At 35.1% G+C, this 22,606-nt stretch overlaps 1 protein-coding gene across 1 annotated transcript in view; it reads right to left on the minus strand.

Annotated features, from left to right (window-relative positions):
- Positions 1 to 573: 573 nt before the first annotated feature.
- Positions 574 to 22,606, minus strand: part of ERCC6L2 (excision repair cross-complementation group 6-like 2) — a 57,104-nt gene continuing 35,071 nt past the window's right edge. Inside the window, exons 15-19 of the mRNA XM_009885855.1 lie at positions 21,500 to 21,580; positions 18,615 to 19,812; positions 17,751 to 17,905; positions 3,377 to 3,573; positions 574 to 1,549 (exon numbers count right to left, since the gene is read on the minus strand). Coding sequence (XP_009884157.1) covers positions 574 to 1,549; positions 3,377 to 3,573; positions 17,751 to 17,905; positions 18,615 to 19,812; positions 21,500 to 21,580 — 2,607 coding nt within the window. The remainder of the gene's footprint in view (positions 1,550 to 3,376; positions 3,574 to 17,750; positions 17,906 to 18,614; positions 19,813 to 21,499; positions 21,581 to 22,606) is intronic.

Here is a 22,606-nt window from a genome sequence, read left to right on the forward strand (position 1 = left end):
ATAGTTAGGAGCTCCACAGCTTCAAAAAAAGACTAAGCAAAATCAAACCAAAAAAAAAAAAAAAAAAAAATCCATCAAAGCTTGTTAGACAAAGACATCATCCCAGTTTCATGAAGACCCTGAGTTGCTAGTAGCTCAGAAAATATGTAGAGGACCACTGTCAAATCCTTTTAGTATCATTAGATTCTGCCGAAGTGACTAAGGGTGTCCAAATGGAAGTAAGGGGGAAAGATTATTTAGTACTGCTACTGAGTCTAGAAATAAAATGAGGATGCAAGAAACCAAAGTGCACTCAGAACATTTTAAAAAGTTTAATTTAAAATTAATATATCATAGCTTACAATAATATATAGTACATGTGTACCATATACGCACATATGTATTATATATTACATATATGTAATTACATATATATTCACATCTGAAAAATGTAAATCCATATCATCATAAACATGAATTCATCACTTTGCCTTTAATTTCATGGAGGTATCACATTTTGCTGCATACCACTGAAGTTGTGCATATGTTAATGTTTAACTAAGATAATTATAGTGCAACTCACATAGAAAACTTTCATTTTGCTACATTACAAGACGCAGCAATGGATGGTTCATCTGAATCATCTGCACTGTATTTTTTCCATAGAAAATTTTCATTTCTTTTCCAAAGGGAACTTTCACACTCTTCTCTCTCTTCTGTCACTGGGGGATGAGGTGCTCTTTCACATAGCTTCTCTATGACTGCTACATCCGTGAGCTTTCTGAGGCTCTCCTCATTCTGCTCATTCAACATGTCCCAGAAGTCTTTTGGTCTCTCCTTTGATTTTTCTACCTGCCCTGAAGGGAAACTCCTTAGTGATTCTGTAGGCCCGCCTCCATTATTTCTGAAGAGGTCATTGAGAATAGAGGTATCTCCAAGTAAGTCCACAAAAGACTTTTTCTTACAAGTCTGAGCTTTTCTCTCCCCATTTTCTGACTGAGACAGAGATCTTTTTCTTGGCAGCTGTGTTCCTTTGGAGTCCTGCTGTCCTTCACAACTTTTTACAGATGGCACCTCAATTATTTCTGACCTACTGCTTAATGAGCCAGATACCATAAAATCCTTGAATTCTTGACTGTTTCTCCTTTCGATATGTTGACTAGCAACAGTGGGTGATTGTTTATATTTTGCATCAACACACATATCTTGCACGCAGGAGTCACTGTGAAGTTGCTCTACTTCTCCCTTTTGGCTGTGGTGGCTCTGTGTTTCTGTAGTTCCGCTCAGAAGCGGACCTTTAGCTGATGAAGATCTAGACTTAGATCTTCGAAGATTAACAATGGATTTTCTTTTTCTGGAGCGCATTGTACCTAATTCTCTTTCCTCGTCGTCATGTGAAGCTTGTGCCGGTATTTCAACGGTGAAGAAAGACTCCATCTCTGGATGCCTAGAAACATAGAATTCCTTCAACATCTTCTGCCTTGTTTCTGAAGTAGCTTTTGCAATATGTTCTGCCAGTTCTTCCACTGATCCCATATTAAAGTGGGATACCATTTCCTCAAATTGTCTCCTGTAATTATCAAGAAGGAAAAACGCATTGACACCTTTTACTAGAACCAAAGCAGCTCTCAAGCAATTCATTCAATTCACATACTTCACATATCCCAGAAAGTAATCACTAAAAGTAACTTCCTTATTAGGAGCTTTGTTTGGTTTTATTAGCAAAGAGAGGAAAGAATAACGACCTTAAAAGAACTGCAGTGTCATTTCCTCAGCTTACAACTCAAAGATTTATTGACTTTCAGTTTAGGTAAGATTTTGTACCAAAGGACCAGAATTCACAAGGATGCAGAGGGACTGATGGTAGAGTGTTTTTGGAAAAAAAAACCTACAAACCCCCAAAACCACAAAGTAGTTGCTCAAACTCCTTTTAAAAGAGCTGGATGAACACATTCACAGAAGACAGGGACTGTCCCTCCATCCTCTCCTAGTGAGCTATGGAATATTTGTTTCTGCTAAGAGGCCAAGCTCTAACTAAAGGGGATCATACCAACCAAGTTAGCCATAGTTCGGGATCAGATAACCTAACCAGAAGGCTGGAGAGGTGGGTTTATGCTCCCTTGTCAGAGAACGGGTATGAAACATGTTGCCTTTCCTGTACAATGGCTCCAGTAGGTAATGAGAATTAACTCTGTCTGGCCTCAAATACCACTTGACTGGCTAGCTCCAGCTATACCCTTTGTGTGTGGTGACTGCAGACAGCTTCCCACTCAGCTCTACAACTACAACACATCAAACTGAAGCACCTAACCATCCTCATTCATTGCACAGCAGATCCAGCCATACTACAAAGTACAACTGCAAGCAAGGTGCTCAGACGACCTGCTTAACATATACATGAACGTGCTTAAGCTTTTTTGCTAGATATGGCTTTAGGATCTTGGAATAACATCCTTAATTACTTCATTGTCTTTGAAAATCTTTACCTCAACAAATTATTGATAACTATGATTACAATTCCGAGTACTTTTGGCATGAAGGGTTCTCCTATACCTGCCTCTTAAATATTTAGAATTTTCAGTATCTATAATAGGAAGGAAGTCTGGCACTTAACAATAACAGTTTGGATAGCCGAGGCCAGCTGGCTAACATAAGATTCTGAACACTTAGAGATGTTACCTAGATACCAACTCACATATAGTAATTTATTTGTCTCAAGGCTAAATTAAAAATGTATACCAAATCCCAGTTCTATAGGTTTGCCTAATTAACTACAGCTTTCCGCTTTCTACAAACCATATGGCTGTTGTTATTGAACTTCTATCTATGTAACAGTGGAATTTCAGTATTTATATTAATAATAGAAATAGTTTGGGGAAAAAGGAAAATGAGTAGACATAAAAATTACTATCCTTCCAAACATGTGGAGGGAAACAACATATTAAAAATATTAAGTCCCATGTTAAAAAATAAATACAAAGTCAGGGGTTTTTTTTAACAGTCTTTCAATGGAAGTGATGAGAGATGTGCAAAACCAGTAGGCAGTAAGAAGCTCACACTGTAAAATTTTTTGCTTCCATACAGTTTAAACATTGGTTTGTAGTACTGCATGGTGCACATACCATGAATACTGGTGGTGATGACATCTGCACAGCTATGTAATATATGACACATTGAGTCAACACATTAAAGTGATTTGTGGGTTCAATTCATTTCATTAATCAATTACGGTATTCTTTGTACAGTGTGAGTGGAAGTTTCCCCTTAGTTCAGCTCTTGCCACAGAAAATCATCAATATTCCCTGAGTATGGCTGAAACAAAGACAAAAGCAACTGCCCCGAGGTAAGTTCATTTCAAGCTTAGAATTTTACTTCAGTCTCACTGAAATAGTCTCACCTGCGGATTCCTTTGGGTGTCTTTCCAACCAAGAAGGTGGTTGAACCTACTCTATGTACTTTTTTGTTTTTCTGGGTCACAGGATGCATAATGTACAGGTGGTGTTGCTTACTGGTTACCAGTGTTTCTTGCTCTCCCTTAATGATGTTCTCTGCTGTGTTCTCTGCTGTGTCTTCTTCTGGGTCTTCTTCATTTTTCTAGTAAAATCAGACATGGAAATTGTCAAAACAGCTGTGTCTGGGACATAGCGATGAGCCGTATTACGCCCAATTCTGTCACTCTTAGCTAGAACTCAATAGTCTGAGTGCTAAAAATGGGATTCAGAGCTGCAGTGTAAATTCTGTACTCAGTCACAAACTTTCAGGGACACTGACGGCAAGATTTCATTCTCTAAGAGTAAGGTGGGATATTTTTTCCAAATGTTTTAATTGTGAGGCTAAATGAAGGATCTCTGTAAATTCTCTAATTCATGAACAGGGGTTATACAAATACTTAATACTGCACCACAGGACCCAAATCTCAGTCACAACCTCCATATATTACTATAAAATAGGAAACAGAAAATTTTAATAGCTTACAGTCTTAATCGATAAATTAACCCAGGAAGGTATTATGTATCAAGATTAATGGATTACTTGGATTCACTGCTTCCTGCTCATTACTGTATGTTATACAATTGTTGCACAGTACATATTCAGAACTCTTAGTTACCTTAGCAACTTAACACTCAAAGAAAACCTATAAATAATCACAACCCTATTCAAAGATACCAACATCAAGGTAGAATCATTTTGTCAATATCACACTCTCTAATACATATACACAATTATTCCGAGTTTTAAATATATTTTTGGAGGAGGTACTACTATACTTACCCATAATTTGAACTGCAAAAAAAAATTACACATTACACTTTCATTATAATACTGGTAAGATTAAAACTGGTAAGATTAAAATTTTAAATGTAATAGTCATAGAAAGCCAATGTTTTAATCAAATTTAAGAATATCCTGCTACAGACCATCATGCATTGACAGTCAGCATCTTGCACAAAAATATAATCCTATCTACACCTTAGTTCTTTTTCAGAAATTCTTACGAATTCTTGACAGTTTCCCCTTTCCCAAAAGGCAAGCCAAGAGAAATACAAAAATTACAGAATGTGTTTGAAGAGCAAGGAGAACCAGAGAAGCAATATTACCTTTTTTTTTTTTTTCCCCCTCCAAATGAGATCAGGGAAAGAATAACTGCTTAGTGATGTCCCCAGTCCCCCTACTAACACTACTTGAGAGATGAAAACACAAACTGTGTTCGCACCTTGTCATCTGCAGCTCAAAATTTGGTTTTGGATCTACAGTGTTTCTTCCCAATGTGTTTCTATTTGATCCATGTCCACTTCCTTTCTTTCCATGGGCTGATCACAACGTTCTTGAGCTTGAGGATCTCATATCTGTTCTCAATCCACTACTTTGGCAAGTAACCTCAAACTAGCATACCGAGAGAGATTTTAATAGTAAGGGACCTACAGAGTAAATTAGTAAATTTTCACTCTTTAAGCTAAATGCACAACTCCACAGATTAAACTTTCACTGCACTGTTAAAAGTTATACTACACAAAACTGAAACCAAGGTCCTAATTAAGATAAAAAAAACTATCTCCCAATAATAATGTTATGATGATAGTAACAAAATTAAGATTGAATTACTAGATGTTACCCATACCATAAACATTCTGCAGTTATCTGGCTAATTCTGTGTGCAATTAAAATGTGGGTTTTTTTGTTTGGGGTTTGTTTGTTTGTTTTTTTTTTTTAAGATATACATAGAAAATATAGAACTTGAATGGAAATGTATTTTGAAAGAAGAAAGCAATGCTAGTTTTAAAATATATTTACTTTGATGGAATTTCTGCTCGGAAAATATTTATAGTATTCAGATCTCACTATAAGACCTAGAGTATTTGTCACTCTGTCAGGAAATCAGGATTGTATAATTCAAGCAAGCATAACTTGTGTAGAATACAAGCCTAACCATGTCAATGCCTGTCTTAAAAGTATTTTAAACCCCCATAAATGTGCATCCATCTACCTCTTATTAAACAAGACCAAAGTATATGAGGCAGTAACCCTTTGGTTTACACAACTGTTCAAACACAGAAGATTAAAAATCTCTTTGGGAAAAAAGCCAAATCTTGTAAACACACTGAAAGTTGTAAAATGGCTTGTCTTTGCAGAGAATCAGAATTAATGTAAAATGTAGTGCTAATTGCAAATAAACTCACAGATGGCAGTTAGTTCTAGAAGTACAAGACTTCTAAGTCCATTGACCCACAATGCCAAATCTGAAAGAACAACAGCAAAATACCACCATATATACACAAAGAGGTCCTCCTCTTCTACTTAAATTAGCTGGTCAAAGTTTTTTCCTGAAGGTAGAAAAATTCACTATAAACAAGGTGTCCCAAGAGCTGCAGGAGCTAATGCCCGTGAAAGCCCATGGCCACTGTGAGTTACTCTTGAAAAACTCAGCTTTCTGGAGCAAAGCCAATTGATTAAATGGCACCCAGTTAAGTTAAAACACAATAACTGGCTCTGTTGAACCTGTGAATGTTTTTGAAAGTTTGCCAACTTAAATCTAATACCCAAATCCAATAATTTCTTTTTAAACAACAATAAACATTTTGTCAGTAAAACTAAAACACTTATTTCAGTTTTTCTTAAAATGTCTCCATATTCATTAAAAATCAAATCTGAAGTTTGTCACTCTGAGTGATGCATAGATGAGGCTCTAGGTAGAGGTAAGCTTTACATATGTATAGATGAAAATATTACCTGTATCTTTCCACTAGCATTACCATTAAAAAGGAGTGAAAATGTCAGTCAACATTCCAGCACTGTCAACATTCCACACTATTTTGCTTCCTTTTGAATTTCACTTCATGTATTGCTCTCCTTAATTCTTCCCTCCCAGGACCCATTTCTTTCTGATTCTCTTTTAATGTTTGCCTTCTAACTCACCTACAGACATCTATTTCATGATAAACATCTCCTTTCAACAGCTTTTTATTTTCTGTTCCTCAATGACTTTCTCTACCAAACTATTGTGTGCGTGTCCCATTATTTGCTCCTACATGAAATCCCACATTGACTTTACACCACTGGTCTTGTTCACTTGAATTATCAAGTATATCATATGCATAAGGCAATCTTGCAAAGCAAGACTGAAATTAATACAATTTGATTCAGCTAGGAACCTCTGACTCTTGTTCTTACAATACTGGTACTAGTGCATTTAATAATATATCTATATTTTGAACGTAAGACCCTTTATGAATTAATAAATGGTATGACTGAAAGAATGTAATAATAAAGGAAACAAATTCTTCAACACAAGAAGTATTCTGTGCATGTGGAAGTGCACATCATTGTTTAACTTAAAATACTGTGTATTAATTAATATACTGAGGTAAGTACAAGCATTGCTGAACTTCTTGAAAGAGCATTTTAGTGATAGAAGATCTGACTACAGCATTTTCAAGTCATTACTGGAAAACGGGAAAGATGATAGTGATCAGTACATAAGCATTTCTCAGGACTAAAAAGAAAGAGGGATTCAAGAGCAGGAAAGAAGAATTAAGAAGAACAAGCCAAGTTTTTGTCAAAAAATTGAACTGTTTTGCCAAATAGCAAGTCTGGCTTTGCTTTATGGCTCAGCCACGTAACTACTGAAAAATGTTAACAAATTTAACACAGGGAGAAGAAAAATAGTAAAAAAATTCAAATTGACTGAGTTATCTGTAACACCATTATATATTTGTGCCTTCTTCACATTTTCTCCTTTCTCAAACCAGTATCTTGGCAGGGGGAAAAAGGTACAGCAAAATAATTCCTTCAATATCAAAGACAAAAAATCTCTATTGAGTTACCGAATGTAACATTTTTACTGTTTTATTCAACTTTGAGCACTTCCACATTGCCAAGAAAATCTTCACACAAAGTTTAAAAGAAATAAACAATTTATTTTCAAAGGCATACATATAAGACAAAGGGCCACAGATGCAGGTTGATTAGTAGAAGGCAACATTTTCTGGATTCAAAAAATTATGTGAGAAAAGGTTACAGTGCAGAAAATGTCCTAGTAAATGTAAAGAAATAAAGTTAATGAAAGTACAGTAAAATGAAATTGTGAAGTGCTACTGCAAACTAAGGAAAACAACAAGTAAAAATGCAGCCATTCCTTCCTGACTTACACTTGTCTTTTTATCATATCCCATCCCCTTTTTATTTACTACACTTATGCCGAAGAGGCTTTCCATATATTGCAATGGGAAAGAAGAGGGTTTACTACATAGTTGTGCAGAAAATAGTTTATGAAGTATCGAGAAAGCCTAGGGACTCTTACCCCACATGAGAAAAATACATCAAAGAAAGCATTTATTTTCACCTTTCATGTTCCATTTAGTGTATGTGGTTTTCAAGATAAACACATTATAACTTCCTACCACAGAAGACATTTTCCTCCACCACTTCTTTTGTTATGTATGTCTCTTATTCTTAAAAGCGTACAGCAATTTTTGTATACCCAATAGTGAGCTTCCATTTGAGTTATGTATTACATACAGGTGCTAATCAAGAGTCCAGCAAAAATGGTAGCATCTGCACATTTAGAGTCCCACACCAGTTTATATTTAAGGGTAACACTCTTCAAGAAGAATGAAGACATGCAGCTGAGTATCAAGCAAGAATTTAAGTGCCACAATCCAGCAGTAACTTCTACTTAGAGATTCCACCTTGAATCTGCAACAACTCTTGGATCTGTTAGCTCCGTGTGACAATCTGTCTCCTGCTGCATAGTTAGAGCAGTTTTAAAAATAGTATATACCTACCAAACCCAGTTTTTGTCTACCTTTGACAGTAGAAAATTTCAGTATCTGTTCTTCCTACAACAGGCATAAAGAGGTGGCTCTACACTCTGGACCAATGAATGCTAATGTATAGGCATGTATAGGCATCCTCACACATGACTGACCAACTTAAGCCTGTGACTTCCCTTTTCCTCTCTTTAGCCCCTTCAAGCAAGGCAAAAGAGAACAATGTTCATTTTTTTAAGTACAGCAAGATGAAAACATACGGGAAAGCAAGTGAGCAGAGGCTAGGAATAAGATGAGTAGAGAAAAAAGAGAAACCGAGATTCAGGGATACATGTTTTTAAGCTGTCTCATGTTTGTGGCAATTCAAGTCACCAAACTTGGAGGATAATGAACTGCCTTCAAAAGCCTGAATCTGAAGCTGAAAATATGTTTGCATAATTATTCCTCAGCCATAGTTGTACTATGTCTGAGCATCATCCTCTCTTTTACTGCCTCACTACCCACAGTATCACTATGGTAAGTACCTTGCCAAATACTGACTTCCAGCCAGCAACAACCCCCTCTGACTTCTCCACTCACAGCTGAAACAGTGTTAACAGGCTTTTTTCCAGGTATGCATGAAACCGCTGCTGCCAGATATCCAGGATACTTTCCATTGCACAGTTTCATTGTTTGTTTTCATTTCTAAAACAAACAAGAAAGGCCTTCTCAAATACCTAGCTGCCTTGCAGTTACCTACATCATACAAAAGCATGAAATAGTGAATTCAGTATGACTGTCCTCTTAAAACACAATATGGAAGCAAATAAACCCTTATACCATATTGTACTTTGTATTTTCCCACTCCTGTCAAAACCCGAGAAAATACGAGACTTTCCAGATATATTGGGAGTTGCACTGGGTTTTGGATGATTGTTACTATTTTGATGAGATGATACTGCATTACAGTGAATTTATCTACCCAAATTACAATTCTAAATTATTTCTGGTAATCTTTTTCCCTTTATAGTTTTCCTTTTCTTCCCCCCAGGAGTTTTTCCCATAATATCTATGAATTATTACGACCTTTCTACATGCTTTTCTCGAGCACATGCTATTGTGAGGTACCATTTTTATTTTACTTATGTCTTCCATACTTGTCAGCACATATATAAATACCTTGAAATGTTTGCTACCTGACTGTTTGTTCTTGGACTTGTTTCCTTCTCTCTTCTACATATACACATATAAAACAAGAATTTCTTCCTAAGTTTTTCTGCATGCCAAGGAAGACAAAGCATAACAGTGTCCACATAAAACTTCATGTAGTTTCTCTAAAAATGAGGTCCATATGGTCAAGATAATTAAAAAAAGTTAGCAAGTAATGAGAATGTCTCTACTCTCACCTGATTCACAAATGAACCAGAATTACTCTTCTACTTAGAGATGACAGACTACTAAACAAACTATATACTTCAGAGGGTTATGGTGACTTACACATTCCACAGTTTGAAATAGCCTGAATCTTACTGTATTTTAGAATGATTTCTGATGTAGACATTAATTCTCCCTCTGAATTTAACCTTCTTAATTGAAAAATAGTCTCACTCCGACTGAATTTGTCTATCGTTCTAACAAAATAGGTTTGTAGAAGGAGAATTAGAGGTAATTCTAAAGCTAATGGTTGGTATCTCAATTGTCTTAGAAAATGAAACTAACCTACCTTAAAATTTTGTAACACTCTAGGACAATCACATTTATGCTCAAACTTTCTGAACTGAGCAAAGCTACTCAGCATGTTGGCTCTGAATACAAAGGTATCTAATATTTGATTGTATCACAGGAGACCAATAGCTGAAATCTTCAAGCTATGAAAAATGTTAAGACTTACTCTGGGTCCAAATTACTCCTCCACAATATTCTCCCAACACCGAGATACCAGTATTTAGCTAGACCTGCTGACAAAAGTAATGAAATTTTATCAGAGTAGTATGTAGTTATTTTACCCTTGTTGTCATATTTAGCTTTTCTGCTTGTATAAACCAAGACCAAGGACATTCCATAAACTCTAATCTTTTGCTTGGTAATGGAGAATTGACTAAGTCAATTGAGGATGGATTGTGTTCTTTCTATTTTGCATTTACTTCTGAGTCTGTTTCTTCTCCAATGAAGTAACAGGGCAAGAATTTCTCATTGGAAGCAGTTTTATTTAATTTGTTGAGTCTTTAACAAAAAGAACTCCTATATGTTGTATCATTTTCTGGCACCAAAAGTCTGACCACAAATCAAAATAGTTATTACTACTGTTGAGAATAAGAGGAGATAATCAGCCTGTCTCAGAATTCAAAGCTAAGGTAATTGCTTATTTCAGCAGAAGCCTGTGGACTTCCACCTATCTTCTTTTGCCCTCTCTTCACTCCACCAAATAGCAGCAAAACCAAAAGCCATGCACATACACCATAATGAATATGCAAGTACATGCCTCACAGAATAACACATACAAACCACCACATTCAAAAAAAAAAACAACACAAAAGCCATACTGAAATGGTTAATTCCATTGTAAGTTGAAACTGTAAACTCAATAAAGCAGCATTGCAGGCCAATCATTTGGGAACAATTATTTTAAAACTGAATAGCATTCCCCATCCTAGAAGAGCAAGGATAATGGAATGTTATCTCCCAAAAGCCTACTCTTTGTAAACAACTATCTAAACTTGTTGAATCTGAAAGCTGTGCAAACACACTGTAATCACAGTTACTGTAACTGATAGAAAGTCTTTGTTTAAATAATCTACAAAATGTCAATGTAATACAAATACGATAAAGAGTAGTTCTTAATAACACAACTTTTGTATTTACAGTATTCTCAACAGCACTTAAATCTGCATTGGAGATACAAAGGGCATGTTTTTTCCTAGGCTGACAGCATGCTTAGTTCTCTCATTTACACCACATTGCAATAACATAAAGAGGGGTTTACCATTAATCCAGGTTTTACTACAAAGCATCCCGTTATTTCTCTGTCAAACACTGGCAAGAGTGCCAAATGTCTGTCATCCAATTCAGAGGATTAAGTCTTCTTTTATAGTGCAATTCTTGTACCAATTTATAAAAATACAGATATAGTTTCTTAGAGCTGGTCACAGTCTATATTTTGGCCTGAATTCATGCCGCAGAGGTTGAATATGACAGCTGGCAGGAAGCTGAGGGGAGAATACATCCTCCCCCTTTTCAGTCACCACATTTCTGTTGCCATAGTGATTAATCCTCAATTGAATGGCTGTCTTTGTACATTTCTTTTCAGTAAAACTTCAAGTAAACTTAAGTTGAAAACATGCAGTTGACTGAAAAAAAAGAGACTCCACATATTCAACAGGTACAGTACAAGTTCTTGTGACTAATACTTTTCTACATATTAAAAAGTGCAAATTAGCTCTAATGTGAGGCATCATCAGTTTTTCAAATTTAGTATGTCCTGTTCCCATCTTTTTGTCTTTTTTTTGTGAAGCCACCGTGCTCTAACCCCCCCCCCCCATTTCCTTTTTAACAATAACTACATAATTTAAGAAATACTACACAAATTCAACTTTATAGTAACCAGAGAAAGCCTATTACAGACTTCTGTACTTATGTAAGACATTTCACATAGGCTGTTTTTGCCAATTAACAGAGAAATTAATTAGGAAATTAAGGAGTGCAGTCACTTACTTCAGAATAGACTAGAAACATTAAAAGAAGATATTTAATCTTGCCCCTGGCAGGCTTCCATTTCTTATGGTAGCTAAGAAAGAGCTTCACAAATGACAGTGCAAGTTACCCCAAAACCAAAGTAACAAGCTCCTGCACCGAAAATCAGTAAGATCAGTTTGGAAGCTGGAACCCACCAGAAAAAAGGGGTCAAAACCCCCAAATCTCTAAAAATACTTAGTAGATGACTAAGGTCTTAGAGAAAGCATTAACACTTGCATTTTCCCCCAAAAATTAATAATGTCAGCATAATTTTGAGCAAAATATCACATGAATGACTCCAGATTTTTTTTTCCTGAAAGGCTGAAATACCTAAATATAAAGCCAGACTATAATTTTCAGAATAAGCCCACCATGTCCCATCTACAGGTTCATTTCACATTTTTTTCTTCTAGAAGCTTTTGTTTTCAATATCCTTCTTTCTGTAGTTACACAAGATAGATGAAAAACAAAATGAAGAACTGTCTTCTTAACAGATAGTAATGGGGTAATAGACACAATAACCTTCCACTTGTTTTGTAAAACACAAGGAATTTTTAACCTAGTCTATTTGCATACATGTGCAAACAGAAGACTCGAGTTGAAACTAAAATGCAGAACAAAGATGACTCAGTGTCATTAAATCAGCCTAAAAACAGCACACAAAATAATGTAGGAAAAACAAGTTATTTATTCCAATAGGTTAATTTTTAATATAATGTTCCTCACTCAGAGTTCTACATAGAAGACCGGAAAACCTTGTTACTAATAATCTTCTTTGAAACATCAGGTCAAGTGTATTTTGTAATCACATGCATAAGGAGGCAACAAAGACCAGCTCTTAGTAATTTTTAATGGAGTGGATATCTGCCACACTAAATAATATGCATTTTATACTCTTAGATGTTTAGAATAGTGAAGCCCTGTGTGATTGCACATGGTATCACAGAACTGATCATAATTTCTACCTTAACACTTAGGAATTGCTAGGAAACTTTACAAACATCCAGAACAAAAAGAGACGTGACCGCTTTCTGAGACACTTAGGTTCTGGGATGTACAAGACATTTTTAGAACTACAGAGGAAGTTGAGGTGTATAATCTGTTTCTCCAAAATTTCTTCAGGAACAGCTGTCTGCCACACCTCTGGGCTTTGTTGCGATTACCGAGGCTCTTAAACACCTCTAATTATTCACACTCCAGTGCCTTATGCTCTGTATAAGCAACACTACCAGAAACATGAACTGTTTGAGGGACGATTATCACGCTGTTCTTCTGTCCTTTGTTCTCAAAACCTACATTGATCTCCAAGTTGTGGTCAATGGTCAGAATATGGACAATCATCAGGCACAGGATAATATGTATCACTCAGGAACTGTTGGTAGTAAATTAAAGTATTTTTACTGTAATTCTAGATATCCCTTAAGCAGAGAATACTAAGTATATAAATACCATGTCTATCAAAAAAAACCCCACCCTGTTAGTCTTTTAAGTACCTCTCTGATTATATTTGCAAAATAAAGTATAAGCAGAGATCCACTGCCAGAGACGACTGTTTATGAAAGCTCCCTCTATAACAAGACAGTATCTCTCCTCATTGAAAATGCTACTCCAACTACAGCCACAGAATGTTATTCTACTTTTACGCAAACCTGCAATCCTATGGACTTCTGTGATAAAGGGAATATATTCCCAGAACCACAATTTATGTTGGTTTCTACAGGATCAGGTGATAAAATCATTTGTTTCCTTCTACTATTGTCATATACAAACTACGTTCAAATACATATCTTTCTTTAATTCAGATGCTGGACAGGACTTAATCTGACTAATGATATTTAACCAAAATATGGTTTATTCTCTTGCTTACTTTATATTGTTACTTTATGCATACTTTGTACTGATACTTTTACTATTTTACATTTTATCTCACCTTTCATAGCTGAAAAGTTGTAAGAGAGCTCTCATGATGTTCTACTTTTATTTCTTGATGCCAGACTTCATATTCTGATTGCTGTTACCTAACTGTGTTTTCGATAGTCATATAGAATTTATGGAAATACACACTAAACAAGCATTCAGGATGATAAACATGAACATTCTAGCTGAAGTAGTCAATTTTCACAATTCCTTTTAAAACAAACCAAAATAGAGAGTATGACTGTGCTTCCCTACCACCTCAGGAGAAAGAGGAGTCAAAGGCTCTGCAGAAGTCTGAGTCTTGAAGCCATGTACCAGGACTGTTATGGAACCTGAAGCACAAAGCAAGCAAGAACAGAAGAAATAGCAGCAAGACCTATTTGTCATAAGAACTACCAAGATTTTGTTCCCTTAAGCCTTTAGTGGCAGAGAACAATAGCAGGTTAAAATAACATGTTCTATTACTTCAGAGAAATAGTAGCTGGGGTATAGGAATACTAGTACAGGTAACATTAAGGACAGATTGACTACTTATTACTGGATTAAAAAAAATAAGCTTGATTGAAACCTACAGTTTAAAAGATTAAGAGAGATTTGGCTGTGAATTACAGTAGTGCCAACAGTCCAGATCTAACACAGACCTTCTGAAATCAAGGAGACTATCACCAAGACAAACATCATTTTCTTATCCCAAAGTTCAAATCTTACACTTTCTATAACCAACTTAAGTAACTAATGAGTAAGTAAACTTGGATTTTTGTTCTTAAATAAGACATTCTACATACCTTCAAAGTTCTCTTTTGAGGAACAAAACTCCCTGCCTCCCATCCCTTCTACCTTGGTTCTCAAGGATCTTCTTCCCATGCAACCTCTCACATTTTGAAGGAAGAGTCCTCACAGGTTTTGCAGTCTGCTCCCGTTATAAGCAGTTTCTACAACTCAAGTGACTACATTAGTCTCCGTGCTTCAGCAACAGAGGAAGGACTAATAAACCTAATTTATATGCCTTTTATCTACGGCAGATAGAAAATGAGGAAGAAAACTTCTTTGATATTGCTTTACAGCAACTTATTTTTGGTTTTACTCACATTCACGTCACGTCCAGACATTAGCTACTGAAACTAAAGAACTTAACCTAGGATGTAAAAGTTCATGGGAATTTAATGAAGCCAAAATGTGTTAGATGACTAGTCAAAAGTAAGAAATCAACAAAAAGTCAATGTTCTTACAAAAGGCTATCTTAATTGATTACTTTTGCTTACTACTTATTACTTTCTCCTTATTACTTATTATAACATTATTATGCCTGTCATTCTTGGTTCATATGAAAGTAGGAAGCAAATTTCACTTGGTCTTCAACCAAGATTTGTAGGAAAAGTTGTATTTCCCAACTTACAAATCAGCCACTTCAATAGAATACTTTGCTAGCTTTTAAGTGTTCTTGCATTCCTTCCGTAGAGGTATTAGCCATTTCTTTAAAAAAATATTTAAACTTTATTAAGTCAGAAATGCATTCTTATAGACAGACTGCAGAGAAAAATTGAAAAGCAGGAAGACAAGAGTTGGCATAGCTGAACTGAACAGCACAAAGGATATTTTACTTTTGTCCCAAAGAGGCCTATCTATGAATCGAAAGGAAGAGATCCTTTTTGATCACCCCTACTTAGAAATAAGACAAATTGATTAAATGTGTTAAAAAAAGATTCATAAATATTATCAGTGCATTATTCAGGAGTCTTCATAATGCTATCAAATAAAGCTGCAATATAAATACAGTGTAAAAAAAGCTTTGAATTAAGAACTTGATCATTGATACCCAGAGCAAACTGGAACTGCTACACATTGCTGAGAAACAGTTACAACAATGACACTAAAAAGCAACATCAGTGAGAAATTTCAGCTGACAAAAGTTTTGGGTTTTTTTTTTTTTTTCAATAACTATCAGGTTACAATCAGCATTCCAGTATTTAATATTACAGTTTTATTTACCAAAAATAATGATGGAAATTTAAACTGTTCAGCTCTATTTTTAATATTACACATAATGCTACTTTAATCTGTCTAAAAACTTTTTTATTAAGCTTCATTTGAAATCAGCATTCTCTTTATTATACAATTAGTTGCCCTGACAGTGAATGTCTTAGCTTAAACTGATGGCAAATAAATGAAAAATGACTAAAGACCGATGGCCAGAAGAGCAATAATGATCACGTTTTTCATAGAACACCTTTTTAAATAAAAATAAAATAAGTAAGAAAGGAAAATAGTAGCAGTAACAGTCTAAGGAGATCATATTTCAAAGTTGTCTATGAAGCTCGGGCAGCTCTTTTTTTAAGCCGAGCACAAAAAATTAGCAGCTCCACATTTAAGAATAGGCAGCCATCTAGGGATTATTTCTAGATTAGTGCCTCTACATCAAAGAAAGAGCAGGAAGCAAAGTAAGAGGCAGCCTTCTCCAAAATTATCAATGCTTTTCTTGCTACTTAAATCTCCAAGAGAATTGGCGCTACTATTGCTTCTGAGTGAAAAATTGATACCTTAGAAAAATTGACTGAGAAGTTAATCAAGAGAGGTTAATTTGTAATAGTTGCAGTTACAGAAACTCTAAATAATGAGATGTAAGTTACACGAACAATACAAATGAGTCCCACAAACTAGTTTTGAACATAGGTGGATCAACAGACATGCATTCAAAGTATTCTCTTCAAAGTTTCCTTTCATTTATGTTTAGTTTTATTAATGTTGTCAGCCGTTGCCATAAAATAAGGACCTTTCTACAGTATTGTTGATTATTTTTGACCAACTTTTCTGTTAATAAGGGACATTCTAATGCAAATGTGTTAGAATTGAAAAGACCTCACTTTTACTGGTTGGCCTGGTTTGATCTTCCCAATGCAAAAATTCTTTGGCATCCCTGCTAATGGCTTAATTAAATACAGTACATCAACAACACTGGAAGAAATTCTTTTAGCCACTGTGAATGTTCAACACCCCAGAACAACATAGTGTTCTGTCTACAATTTTTATAGTGATTGCTAATATATTTGTAAAGACTAAACTGCACATTCACCAATTACTTATTCTATGCTTGTAGTTTAACTTAAGAATCACTCTAGGAAATGGCAAATGTTTATTACAAGGCAAACAACAAAGTGTCCAGATAATCACAGTAGATTAAAACCACTATGTAATAAGAACAGAAACCTGGAAGCTGTACCTGAATTTATTCCAGATTTGTATGTATTCCAAATGAAATTAAACAAGATGCATGACAAACAAAAAGCATAAAATGCATCTGTCACTGCAAATGAGCACTTCCAGTAAACGCTAGTTTTACGTTTCAGACATTAAGCACAGACAATAAGGAACATTACTTTAATCTACTATAGCAACTGCATGTGTCCACCCCCACCTCCCCAAATAAAGAAAAATCTGCAAACTGGTTTATGTCTGACTTTATACGCCACAGAGATTCCAGCATGTACTGTGGCAACCAGATTTCTCCTAACTGAATCCAGGACAATCTAAAGTTTTTTCAAGCCTCAAATCAGAAAAACATGGCATAGAATTTGATTTCAAACACCCAATCTTTAATCTTACCATTTCTCTCAAAAATCCCACAGAGGGTGCTCTGCTACTTAATTCCCAACTCTTTCAAAGCTGGCTAATGTTAAAAAAAAAAAAAAAGCAACCAAAAAACCAAAACACAAAAGTAATTTATTAGACCTCCATTTGAGCCTCCTCCTCCTCCCATCCTCAGTGGCTTTGATCATTCATGGTGGCCATTAACAGAAAAACAAGTTTGTTAGAGCTTTTAAAGATGAAAAATGAGGATAAAAACAGTAAAAACAACATTTCCCAAACATTTCTCTTTACCTTGGCACTACAGACTGCTACATTAGCAGGGAGCTGGGAAAACTGCTTCAACTCAAATACATCTCGCACTGCCCACCGGCTCAAGCGATTCTCAGCCTTGCTGGATCCAACCACATTCTGATTTGAATGAATATATGCCACTTCTTGAACACCATCTGATATAGCAGAAGAAAGATATAATCAAAGATTTATTCCAAAACGCTGAAGGTACACGGTTGCACTGAAAAAGGATACTGTAATTTTTACAAAGTTTTACATTAAAGTTGCAAAATTTGTTATGATTTCACTCAGCACCAAATTTCTCAGCTCTGTGAAACTAACAACAATCATTACACTTATTCAGGTTTATCCAGACAGTTTAATACTGCTTCCATTTCAGTGTGTTTTTTTTCAGATGGACAAAGGAGAAGTTTCAAAGCATCTATGATTTAATGGCTGCAGTATTAATGTTTAAAGTCTCTAACAGAATTAAATCTTCTACATGGTATTTCAAATCCCCAAATCACATAAATAAAAACTTATGTACACAAAAAAACTTAATAGCTCTGTCAAGATTTAAGGTTTTACAGTTCACATGTAATTCGTGAATTCTTAATAAATCTTCAATTTTAGCCTCTTTCAACAGACAGTAAGTGTTTAACAAACTATTACAAAGTAACTCATCACCTCAGAAGACAGGAAAGTAAAGCTAATTGGTAAAGAAAGATACAGAAAGACATTACTAAATAATTTAGCACAGCATTTATTAGTATCTTGTAACAAAAACATATAGCAGGAAGAACTTAAAACCTGACAACTATGATATGTTAAACATATGTTACTAATTTAGTTGAAAAAAATCAAAGAAATTAAATGACTAGTTACCTAAATATCTGTCCATTGATTCCACTTTTCGCTCTTTATGTTCAAATTCAGTTTTCCTTGCAGAAGCTCTATGCACAGCATAATTGCTAGACTTTACTTGTGCTACAGAAGCATCTTGAATAGGATGAAGCATTTTAGACCCAAACTGAACTCTGCCTCTCTGTCTTTTACATTTATAGCTTTGCTTTCTGGCATGAATTTTCTCAACTGGTAAGTTATCTTCAGAGGATGAAAATTCATCTATATTCTGAGAATCACTTTCCTTTTCTTTTCTATTGGGCTTCTTTGATTGTAGCAGAGATTTGGAGGAGTTACCTAGTCTGCTGTTACAGGCATGTCTTTCTTTGCATTTCAGAAACCTGAACATTCTTAACTTTCTTGATTCAGAATTACAGGAAATTTCAATATCATCAGACTCATCACTTATGTCACTTGCCCCTTTCAAATCTCTTGTGCTCTTCTTGATGTCTTTAAAAGACATGACTTTGCTGAAATTTGACTCAGTACTATGGAATCCAAGTTGCCTACTCTCTCCCTTAAATATTAATCCATCTTTTTCTTTTACAAACTCTTCACAATTTTCAGATGCTGACCTGTAAATTTCAACTTTTTTAGTAAGCACTGGTTGCTGGTGTGCTGGAACTTGGGTAGGAAAGATGACATCGTCATTATCTTCAGAACTGCATTCCGTTTCAATGACTACATTGCTTTGCTTTGAAATGCATTGATCCTCACTTTCTCTGTCCCCTTCCTCCTCAGAGTTTGATAAAACAAGCCAGTCTGTACTACATGTATCTTGTTTATTTGTTCCATCTGGTGACTGAGCAGCTTTCCCATGCTCCAAAACACGCACATGGCTTTGACATTTCTGAAAATCACTATGCTTGCTATTTACATTTTTTCTTATAGCCTGATCATCAGAATTTGAATGATCAGAGTTATACCTATTATACTCTTCTTTGGTAGTGTCAATTTCTCTTTGCAACAACTTGGAGAATCCACATTGCATTAAGGAAAGCTGTCCCTTTGTTACCATTAAATTATTTGCATTGCAAGGCTTCCTTCTGTCACATTTTTTCACAGAAATTTCCAGAATATCATCATCACTGAAGTCATCACAAAAATCCATTCCTTCTCTCTTTAATTGTGCTTGAATGCTTCCAGGGTCTCTATCTTCTTTACAGTCTAGTTGTTCATACTAAAAATAAAAGTAATTTACAGAAAAGGTATTTAAAACATAATAACATATGGAACACAACTAACTCCAAAGCAGTATAAAAAAAAGTCGATTTTCACTATGTTACTCAATCAAATAATATACAAAATAGCATTACAATACACAAATAGAAAGCAAATACAAAACAAATCATAAACTGAAATTATAGGAAAGTCTTTGGCAGAACAAAGTTTTTAGCAGAACAGTAAGAATAACCAAAAATATATTTGAGACTATATATGCTGGACATCGCTAAAATAACTTATGCCTTCACAATCAACACCCATATTTTTCTAGTTTATACTGCAACTTTTAATCTTTCAAAGACAGTTTGAAAAGCGACTTCATGATTCAAACCTAAGTAGTGTGTAATGACATTAACAAAAAAAATAATCTCAAGTGGTCAACCTCCTCATATATGGGGGGTAACACAGTTTAAAAGAGCTAAGAGTACATAACATTCTGCTCTTAAAATTAGTTGAGGCCTACTGTAATCAAACAAAAATTACCTCCAGGCAACCTTAAAACATTTTGAAGCTACAGAAGTCTGGAATACAACTCCAAAACTGTGTACAACTGAGATAAAAATTATGACAATATGTAAATGAAAAGTCAAATGGGTAAGTACTAAACTTTGGTAGAAGTTGTAACATTATTATATTAATCCTGATATTACCCTGCTTATCAAAAAGCATTTAACACAAGCTAAAAAAGTTAAGTCACCAAATCCACTGTGAGATCATGACCATGCAGTGATGTATTAGCAATGTAAGTTATGACCAATGTGATGGAATACTGATATTTACCCACAGAAATCTCCAAAAAGCATAAGAGACATTGGATAATTTTCAGTACTGTTCAGTGTGATCTAATCTGTTGATATTTTCACCCTTAGAGGCCACGTTGTAGGCCCAATTGTTTGTTTCCTAAATCATCTGAACACGGTGTTCAGTCAAAAACATTCATAAAAATGCTCCCATTAAACCAAGCCTTTACAGGAAAAAAAAGAAAATCTTGTTCCAGAAGGAAATTATTAGATACATGATTACAAAAAAAAAAAACAGAAACAAAAAACCAGCATTGAACAGATCACTGATTTGGTGGGAATCACTGTCTGATTAAATCAAATACACGGCCCATGTCTTCCACAGAGATCCACAAAACCTGAAGCAACCTTTCAATCCTCTCAATCAATTGTACTCCTTTCCACAATTCCCTAACCAAAATCTTCTAAACAGTAGTTGTTAGATTCTCAATTGACTTCTTGATCAGAAGCCTGTCATATCATATCATATCATGCCATGTCATACCATAAGGCTGTCACTCTTAAGAAACTACAGAGCAATGCTTTAGTAAACAATACCGCTTTGTAATAACAGCATGTCAGTAACACCTTCATTCAGACTGAGCATATCAAAGTGTTGTACAGGTCACAGAATACCCTGTTACCAGATGTTCAAAATATTCCACTTTAAATACAGACAGCATGACATTGTCTAATGCTTTACAACATGTAAAACCAAAGGCAAGCAGACAATAAAAGATGGCAACTGCAACCTAAGGTAGAAGCATTACCAGTCTAACAACACACTGTCCACATTTACCACTGCAGTATCAGGAACTAGAGGGACTGATACATGCTCTGGTCTGTAGTCCACAGACTCCTCACCTCTTCTGAGCTGCATGGAGGAGGCTCTTCCTTTAGCCATGTAGTTGCTGTCATAACTCCTGCTTCTACTCGCCCTTCTCTCTAAAACAATCAAGAGCATATAGAATAAAACCTGTATCTGTTCCAAGTTAAAAAAGGCAAGCCCAGGGAAAAAAAAAGTTTTTCTTTTTTTCTACAGAGCTATAAGCATCAGAAGTACAAACAGCAAAGTCCAGACTAAGACTTACATTTTGGCACTTACTGCACTTTGATCTAAGCCATAACCTGTAGGAAAAGTAACATGCTGCATAAATTGGGAGGATCTTATGCATAGACCATTTTAATAATTCTTAACTTTTTTCCAAAACAGAACATCTGCTACAATGTTCACATTACACGCTATGTTTTCATTTATATTTAATTTAGAGAACTTTGGAGCTTAATATCCCTAAAAAACGTGTTCTTATACCACATTATTCTTTTGGCTATGCTGCCTCCATACTGCTATATCATATTCCCCAGCCTCTTCCTAGTATAGGCAAAATAACAAAATAAAGGGAAGGATGGAAAGAAACCTAGACTAAAGCTGCAATAAATTCCAAGATGTAAGTTAGCTGCCACAAACATGCTGGATAAAAAAAGACGTAATACTGCACATACTTAAAACCAATGTGCACTATATGCTACAGAATTGTGCCAACAGTCTTTTTAGAGTAACTACAAAATGAATCTTAAATTAAGAAGCCTCAGTTATTTACTTCCACCTTGTAACATTTTTAAATCTAGCATGATAAAATGAATTTTATTAAACAGTTTGACAACTCAAAATGTTACTATGGTTACTATGACCATAAAAAAATATTTTTATGATCAGAATCCTGTATCAAAAGGTCACTTGAGCTATTGATGAATAAAAGCTATCAGTGCACAAAGTTGACAATACGTGAAAGTGCCACAAAAAATAAGTAACAGCATTTTTATTAGGAAAAGAAATATATTAGCGAACTTTTGGAAATCATAATCCAAATTTCTTCCAGTTTTCTGTTTGACTTAAGGAAATTTTTCTGGTCTACATCAGAGCAAGAAATTAGCATGCCTATTTCGTTTACAGCACTGCATAGACAGGTA

Source organism: Charadrius vociferus, unplaced genomic scaffold, assembly GCF_000708025.1.
Source record: "Charadrius vociferus isolate BGI_N301 unplaced genomic scaffold, ASM70802v2 scaffold235, whole genome shotgun sequence".
Lineage (NCBI taxonomy): Eukaryota > Metazoa > Chordata > Aves > Charadriiformes > Charadriidae > Charadrius > Charadrius vociferus.